Source organism: Mytilus californianus, unplaced genomic scaffold (assembly GCF_021869535.1).
Source record: "Mytilus californianus isolate M0D057914Y unplaced genomic scaffold, xbMytCali1.0.p SCAF_5, whole genome shotgun sequence".
Classification (NCBI taxonomy): Eukaryota; Metazoa; Mollusca; class Bivalvia; order Mytilida; family Mytilidae; genus Mytilus; species Mytilus californianus.
The window spans coordinates 114,618,885-114,627,171 of NW_026262701.1; the positions used below are offsets into that span (position 1 = coordinate 114,618,885).

The 8,287-nt window shown below is 33.8% G+C and overlaps 1 protein-coding gene across 1 annotated transcript; it reads left to right on the plus strand.

Moving 5' to 3' along the window:
- The first annotated feature begins 12 nt into the window (after positions 1-12).
- LOC127700718 (40S ribosomal protein S25-like) lies at positions 13-6,471 on the plus strand. The gene is made up of 4 exons (XM_052204328.1): positions 13-77; positions 3,485-3,577; positions 4,637-4,820; positions 6,278-6,471. The coding sequence occupies exons 1-4, from the start codon at positions 75-77 to the stop codon at positions 6,451-6,453; spliced, it is 456 nt and encodes a 151-aa protein (XP_052060288.1). The 5' UTR covers positions 13-74; the 3' UTR covers positions 6,454-6,471.
- Positions 6,472-8,287: the final 1,816 nt, after the last annotated feature.

Genomic DNA, 8,287 nt, shown 5'->3' on the forward strand with positions numbered 1-8,287 from the left:
GGTTATAAGCTTTCTTCCCGTTGCATTGTGGGAAAAAGAAAATATTGGCCTCTTTTCCGAAACTCTCAACAAGCATGGTACTCAATCCACGTTTTTTTCTTAAAATCTTAAGTTTAGTTTGGAAATAGATTATATTGATAAGCAGTTAGTTAATAAAATCAATTGTATATAACAGTATTAGAAATTGCTATAAATCTTTTGTTGAAATGCTCTTAAATTGTAATTCAACGGAGTGTCTATGAAAAGGGGGAGGGTGATATAAATTTGAGGAAGCGTGATCTTTACACATATAGTAAATACTCTCGACAAACTAATCTCTCTTTCAAAAATTTAATTAGGCTTCATGATCTTTTAAGTTCAGACCAAATTCAATCATACGAACGAAAGAAGTTGTGGTATTAAACTCAATATTCGTTCGCCCACATTAGTAATGTCATTACACGTGCCCTAATTATTTACTAAGTAAATTGGCAGTGATGAAAAAAAAGCCCATTAAAATAAAAAAAATCATCTATTTGAAAATCAAATGCATTTAGCTTTGTAGAATAGAATATTTTTATTTCCCAAATTACAGCCTATACAGGGCCCATAAAGGCATAAAGGGCATAAAATCAGTTGCAATTGATTAACATAATTGATACATGTAACATCACAGTGTACATGAAAATGTTTATTTAGTTTTATATATCTGGTAGACGCTAGGCCTTAAAACTTTTAAGAACTTCACAGGTTGTTTGTACTCGCAGTCTGTGCCAAACTGATTTTTGATGTGTAAAAACAGCCATTTTTATACGACCGCAAAAAAATTTTTGTGGTCGTATATTGGTATGACGTTGGCGTCGTCGTCGTCGTCCGAATACACATTAGTTTTCGCACTCTAACTTTAGTTTAAGTGAATGGATCTCAATGAAATTTTACCATAAGGTTCAATACCACAAAAGGAAGGTGGGGATTGATTTTGGGGGTTATGGTACTAACAGTTAAGGAATTGGGGGCCAAAAATAAGCATTTTTGTAACTTCCAGACATAACTTGTGTGTAAGTATATGGATCTCTCTGACATTGTACCACAAGGTTCCATATCACAAAGGGAATGCTGGGATTGATTTTGGGGGTAATTGCCTCCAAATTTTAGGAATTAGGGGCCAAAAAGGGGCAAAAAACAAGCATTTTTCTAGTTTCATGACAATAACTTGTGTGTTAGTGTATGGATCTCTCTGACATTGTATCACAAGATTCCATATCACAAAGGGCATACTGGGATTGATTTTTGGGGGTAATTTCCTCCAAATTTGGGGAATTAGGGGCCAAAAAGGGGCAAAAAACAAGCATTTTTCTAGTTTCAGGACAATAACTTGTGTGTTAGTGTATGGATCTTTATGAAATTGTACTGCAAGGTTCCATATCACAAAGGGAAAGCTGGGTTGGAGTTTGGGGGTAATTGCCCTAAACGTTTAGGAATTAGGGGCCAAAAAGGGACAAAAAAACAAGCATTTTACTAGTTTCCAGACAATAACTTGTGTTCAAGTGAATGGATCTCTCTAAAATTGTACTGCAAGGTACCATACCACAAAGGGAAAGCTGGGATTGAGTGTGGGGGCGATGAATCATAAGGGGGTTCAAAAAATTTGGGGGGGGGGGATTTTTTTTTCCTTTTTTTTCTTTAAAATTTTCCATTTTAAATTGGTTATTTCTGATTTATATATAAAAGCAAATAATAATGATATGGTTTGAATAGCATACATGTGAACCTCCCGACAGGAGTACAATAATCCTGTTTTCAGGAGTCTCCTCCCGACCTCCGGTTGAAGAGGAAAATTATAATCCCGTGTATGAAATTTTTCATGAATGAAAAATTTCTGCCCAACATATCATCTCAGGCATCTGGTGTAACTCACATTACCTGAAGTTATATTTTACCTGTAAATCAATTAACATGCATAATTATATGGCTTCACTTGTCAGCTTGGGTGTCAAACATACTGGTAATCAACGATTTTTTACCTCAGGCTAACTGCCGTTGTGTAACAAAAACTGTGTATTTATTGGGTTACTTCCCTTGATTTATCCTGTTTTAAGTTACTTTCCTTTTAATAATGAAAATTTTTAAAAGAATATAAACAAAATATAAATTGAACAAATAATCATAAAAGGATGGTAAATAAATGATTTTAAATGTCTTAGGACAAATAAAAAAATAATAATTTGAAAATTATTTGAGGATTCTATACTTCCTTTCAAGGCTTAAATTGAAATTTATATAATAACTATGACCCTTGTTTTACAGTTAGAATGATTTTCTGAGTATGCAAACAAAAGCTATTTGCAGATAGTTAAACAAATGTTCTGGTTGCAATAAATGTTTTATAGAATACGAAGTAAAAAATTTAAAGAACATACTGAAAAAAAAAAATGTTAGATTGAACATGTAAAATATAAAGATGGAGAAACTTTATAAGTACAAGGGTACTATAAACATAATAAATTGGATGGAAAGTTGAAGAAAACACACTTTAAAAGACCATTTTTACAGCACACGGTTACATTTACGACAAAATTTATGTCGATTAAAAACCTCCTGATCTGAGTCCTAATCTCCTGACCAAAATTTCCCAATCTCCTGATCTGAGTTTCACAGTCCATCACATATATGAATAGGTAAATTAAAAAATTATAAGTTCTTAGACCACTTTCATTCTGTGTCAGAAACCTATGCTGTGTCAAATATTTAATTACAATCCAAATTCAGTGCTGTATCAAGCTTGAATGTTGTGTCCATACTTGCCCCAACTGTTCAGGGTTTGACCTCTGCGGTCGTATCAAGCTGCGCCCCAGCGGAGCATTTTATTGTTTGTTATGATGAACCTTGACATAATAATTTCAAGAAACTTGTTTCATATCATGACATATGACTCTAGTGGATATTATATCAAAGAATCAGTTATAAAATTTTAGTGGTAAAAAATCAATAGACCTATTTATTCCAATCCACATAAGTTCTAAAATTACACAACTTTTTCACGACTTCACAAACCAGTAGAACTAGAAGCTAACTGGGAGCTGTTTCAACAATGCACTGTGCATAAAACTCTTCAAACATGTTTAAACCACCATCTTACTGTTGTCTCTTAAGGCTTTAATTGCTCACATCCTCTTCATTTGAACTTTGGAGGATAGATAGATGTCTCAGGCAATCATACCACATCTTATTTTTATATTCAACTTGCATGAAAATAACATAATATATTACTATGTCTGCTAGAAAAGACCTATGTCTAGTTCATTTGGATGGAAATTGTGCACTGTTATAATTTTTATTGAAAGTAGTGTACAAACAGACCTAGCTCGGTTCAGCTGTAAACTTAAAAAATGTGATTTGTGAAGATGTTGAGTCTGTGATATTTTACACGTACTTTAAATTTGTATATTATTCCAGTGAGTTATTTCATGCTAAAAGATAATTGAAAACATTTTGTGTATTTTAGGGAGCTAAAAAACCAGACCCTAAAGGAGGGTCCAAAGGGGGCTCAAAACAGCCAGCTAAAAAGAAGGAAGGTGGTGGAAAGGCCAAGAAGAAGGTATGAACTCTTTGTTGCTAAAGACATGAATAACTATGTCTATTTCTTGTTGTAGAGGATGAAAATATGGTCCTTAGTTGACAATTATGTATTTGATATTATAGGTTAACCATGAAATACACAAGATGAGGATTTTGAAATTTTAAATTTGTCAAAAAAAGTTAAAAGATGGGCAATAAAATTTAAGGAACACATTGGCTGCATAAAAACAACATATTTAAAAATTTTAGATGGTGTCCAGGAATATTTAACAATAGATTGAGCCAAATATGGTGGTAAATTCAAATTGAATGACATTGTGACTAGTACTGTGTAGTTATATACGTTTCTTTTGGATCAGCTTGTCAGGAGTTGAATATAGGAATTATTTTACTTCCTTTTGGAGATTGTTATATTAATTTCAAAGAGAAAACCAATACCAAGTGAATCCAATACCATGTGAATACTTGGTTGGTTCAAGTAGGCAATTTAAGTTTTAACATAACATCAGGTCAAAGGTTATGTGCATGTTTTCAGAAAAATCAAGATTATTCAAAGATTATTTGCAGGATAAATTTTGTTGTTTGGAGTACCAAATAGGGTGGTGACAGCAGGGTTAATGTATCTTGTTTTTGTATCAATCACAAGTGTTCACCCATCCAATTTCATATAGCATTCTGGACAGCATCACATCCAAAACACACTATAAGAAAATAGTTTCAGATATATGTACCATCACATTCAAACATACATGTAAGTAGCATCACATTACCATGATGGTAAAAGGCTTTGTGAAAAGCACTGCTGAATGCATTCTTTGGTATACAAAAATAACATTACACAATTTAAGAAAAACTACATATTAAATGTATTACTCGTATTTAATTTTTGCAAACAGCCATTTCACTCTTTGACAGTAGGTGGATTTACCATAATTGTACATAGTAACTATCCAAAAGTAATGAGAAATGATATTTGTTTAATAATCAAGATTCAACCCAACTCTCTTTGTGGAAGTCTGTTTATATCTTTCTGTCTTTAGCAGAATCTAAAGTTGTCAGTTTTCATTGTACTTTGCAGAAGTGGTCCAAGGGAAAAGTCCGTGACAAGTTGAACAATTTGGTATTATTTGACAAGGTAACACTTGAAAAATTTAGGAAAGAAGTACCTAGCTACAAACTGATCACACCATCAGTAGTGTCAGAAAGACTGAAAATCAGAGGTTCCCTAGCCAAGAAAGGATTGTTAGATCTACACAAGGAAGGTAAGATTGATTGAAACAGAAGAAAAATAAATAAAATGATCGAATAATTATTACCACAAAATACAGATCAGATTTGAATTTTAGGGGCGTCACTTTTACTGTTCTAGAGTTATGCCCCTTTACACATGGAAAAAATGCTGAAATTTTTGTTTCCGTTTCTCTAAACTTCAGTTTGCCATGACCAAATGTTATGAAACTTATACACAATACTTATTACCACAAAACTCAGATGTTGGGTAGCGTCACTTTTACCATTCTTCAGTTATGTCCCTTTATATGATATGCAAGCGGGGGCATCATGTGTCCCATGGACATATTCCCCATTAATTAGTCCCCTACCGACGAAGTCGAAGGGGACTTTAGGTTTGCGCTCCGTCTGTCTGTCCATCCGTCAGTCCGGCAAATCAGTTTTCCACACTTTTTTTCTTCGTGCTTGAAGATATTGATTTGATATTTGGTGTATTGTTTTATCATGACAAGTTACAGATCAAGTTCAAATTTTGTTCTGGTCTGATGATTTTGTGCAGAGTTATGGTCCTTGTTTTTTAAATGATACTGATTTTTTAAGCAAACACAATCTTGTAAAAGATATAGATCAAACATCCTGACATAATTCATAAATAAACTAAAAAATTGTAAGCTTTTGTATTTAAGAGGGGTTATCAGACAGCCTCTCTAGCTTTGTGGTAGGTAGTGTGTTCTCATCAAATGCGGGAGGTAATGTGTACAAACCCCTGTTTGGTCAAACCAAAGACTCTGAAATTGGTTTTTGCTGCTTCTTCTCTGAAAACAGCATTAAAGAGTGAGAGCAAAGATTGGTTGACTTCTGCTCTGCACGCAGCATTAAGAAAAGCAAAGATCGGTTGGCTTAGAGTCAGAATAATGTGTTTTGGTAGGGTGGCATGTCTTCCTGCAGCAATTTTACCTTGTGAACAAGATGGTTAAAAATTCAATTCAGCGTGTGAGTCTATTACAAAGTGGGAACATATTCATATTGCACTAATATTTTCTAATCCCGAATATGCATTAGCGGGAACATATTCTTATTGCACTAATATTTTCTTATCCTGAATATGCATAAAATTTGCCACTGGACGTTGAACAGCCATCCATCCAATCCTCTATAGTTAGCAGTAACTTTCTGATCATGCATTTTCAAAAAGGGGAGGGGGGACAAATATGTATATAAATTTTAGACATTTTGTGACACATGAATGTAAAGTACTGAACTAGTACAGAAAATGGTGAAACATTAACCGATCTTTCAATCAATTTAGCAACATCATTATGAACATTGTAAACAATTGTCAGGCAAATCAACAAGACAATTTTGAAAAACAACTCACTTTCACAGTATTTGCATTTTTTCTTAGAAAAGACAATAAAGTAAAATGCATGTCTCGAAGACAAAACTTGCAAGAAAGGAAGTATGAATTTGAGTTTCTATTCAATTTCAGGAAAAATTCGCCTGGTTTCCAAGCACCACTCCCAATGGATCTTTACCAGATCCACCAAAGAAGAGGAGGCTGAGGAAGCTGCTCAGTCAGCAGCAGAAGCTAAAGATGCTGAAAAAGCAGAAAAAGCTGAAAAGGGTGAAAAGGGTGGAAAAGGAAAGAAAAAAGCAGAAAAATAAAAACTTGATAGCTCCTAATTGTTTAATTTGTGTATAATAGCAATGATCAGTCCTATACTCCATATTAATGATAGTATCTTAGTGCTGTGTAACTGCAGTCTGCATCAAAATCTTTTCTAACAACTATAGTCTAAAGATAAATATTCCAATATGAAAGAGTCCATAAACAAAATCCGTCATCTTACTAGTGGCTACACTGTCAATTACAGACCAATATAACCAAGGCTAAGACAGAAACAAATTGTCTATTGTATCTATTACATTTGTATTTCTGTTTACTGTAAACCAACTTATTTTCGCAGATACTTTATTTTGTGTTCAGCCCATTCTAGTTCTCTTCACGGCGATTTGAATTTGAAATTAGTTGGTTTACATTATCTGTTTTGTACCTAATATACTGGCCAATGGAAGTTCAGATAATGAAATATTTATTTGGTATCCTAGTAAAATAAGACTGGCAATTCTTTTAAAATGTAAGTGAAGGGATTTGGTAAATGTCTTATTGCAGACTGTTACCTCATTGGCTAATATAGAATAATGAATTACAGATGTTGTGTATACTTCAGTGAAACAGTAACCCAACAGGACAAGTCACAAGCAAAGAGGATCCTCATGTCCATCTAGTAAGAAGTTTTACCCACTGACTTGATCATCCCCAAATCCCTTATTTGTTCAGATTTTTTATGTTATGGCGGTAGAGTGGTCACCTCAAGTGCAGCTGTTGTGGATTTATTCCTAGCCAGGTCAAACCAAATACTTCAAAATTGGTATTTGCTGCTTCTCTTCAGAGCGCACAGCATTTGTGAGTGAGAGCTTAGATTGAAGAGCCCATAGACGGAATTATGTGCCTGGAGATTGTGACATGGTTTCCTGCAGATTGTTACCTTGTGAATTAGCAAGTTAAAAAACGGCTCAGTGTGGTGGTCTAGTACAAAGCTCTTGATTTTATTCATATAACATTAACATGTTCTCATCCTGAATATGCATTTAACTTGCAACTGGACATTAAATGGCTATCCATCATCATCATGATCAAGTTTGAATTTGCGTTCGTATATTGCTATCATGTCGTCGTCCGAAGACATTTGGTTTCTGGACAATAACTTTAGTATAAGTGAATGGATCTGTATGAAATTTAACCACAAGGTTGAATAGCACAAAAGGAAGGTTGGGATTGATTTTGTGGGTAATGGTCCCAACTGTTTAGGGATTGGAGTCAAAAAGGGGCCAAAAAAGGCATTTTTTCTAGTTTTCGGACAATAACTTGTGTATAAGTGTTTGGATCTCTATGAAATTGTACCACAAGGTTGGGGTCGATTTTGTGGGTTGTGGCTTTAATGGTTAAGAAACTAGAGGCCAAAAACAAGATTTTTCTAATACTGGCTAAGCTGGTTCTAACATAAATTATTTCTGATCTATATAAAGAAACAACAAATACTGATATGGCAAAGGAGATGCACACCAAACAGGGTGTGTAAATTATTATATTTAGTTTGTAAACAGATTTACTAAGTATTGCTTAACAGCAAGAAATCTTCAATTGAAAATAATACAAATCTTTTAACCAATTTCAATGAGGATTAATTTAAAGTCTTGAATTGTTTGAGGTTTTTACTATATTGGATATTTGGGCATTTTTAAATAGGTCTACATTGAGGTCCAAAGGGTCCAAAATTAGACTTAGTTTGATTTCATCAAAAACTGAATTCTTGTGGTTCTATGATATGCTAAATCTAACTGCATTCAGATTTTCAATTTTGGGCCCTGTTTTCAAATTAGTCCATATTAAGGTCCAAAGGGTCCAAAATTAAACTTTGTTTAAATTCATGGTTTT

What these genes read in the sequence shown, in the direction of transcription:
- LOC127700718 (XM_052204328.1), top strand. An exon ending in GTGGAAAGGCCAAGAAGAAG is followed by an intron (nt 3,578 to 4,636) that starts GTATGAACTCTT and finishes TGTACTTTGCAG; the next exon opens with AAGTGGTCCAAGGGAAAAGT. An exon ending in GTTAGATCTACACAAGGAAG is followed by an intron (nt 4,821 to 6,277) that starts GTAAGATTGATT and finishes ATTCAATTTCAG; the next exon opens with GAAAAATTCGCCTGGTTTCC.